The sequence below is a fragment of the Eimeria mitis genome, genomic scaffold (genome assembly GCF_000499745.2).
Source record: "Eimeria mitis Houghton genomic scaffold, Emh_scaff215, whole genome shotgun sequence".
NCBI classification, from domain to species: Eukaryota; Apicomplexa; class Conoidasida; order Eucoccidiorida; family Eimeriidae; genus Eimeria; species Eimeria mitis.
In genome coordinates, this window is record NW_013570474.1 from 7,259 (window position 1) to 7,529 (window position 271).

Consider the following 271-nt stretch of genomic DNA (forward strand, 5'->3'; position numbering starts at 1 on the left):
GCTGCTGTTGGTGGTGCTCCTGTTGCTGCTGCTGCTGCTCTTGCTGCTGCCGCTGCTGCTGCTCTTGCTGCTGCTGTTGCTGCTGCTGCTGCTGTTGCTCCTGCTGCAGCAGCAGCAACTTGCGGCGCCTCTGTGCTGCTCTCCACCATCTCTGCAGCACAACAGTGCCAAGCAGGAGACAACTTTGTCTAGCTAGCTAGATAGCTAGCTAGCTAGCTAGTCGCCCCCTGTGTGATTGTCTATTGATCTACATACTTATCTATCCACCTAA

General features: G+C 55.0%; 1 protein-coding gene across 1 annotated transcript in view; it reads right to left on the reverse strand.

Moving 5' to 3' along the window:
• Positions 1-271, reverse strand: part of EMH_0003810 (uncharacterized protein) — a gene marked incomplete at both ends in the record, with an annotated part of 5,429 nt that overhangs the window by 2,646 nt on the left and 2,512 nt on the right. Inside the window, one exon of the mRNA XM_013496519.1 lies at positions 1-151. Within this exon, the coding sequence (XP_013351973.1) occupies positions 1-151 (151 nt within the window). The remainder of the gene's footprint in view (positions 152-271) is intronic.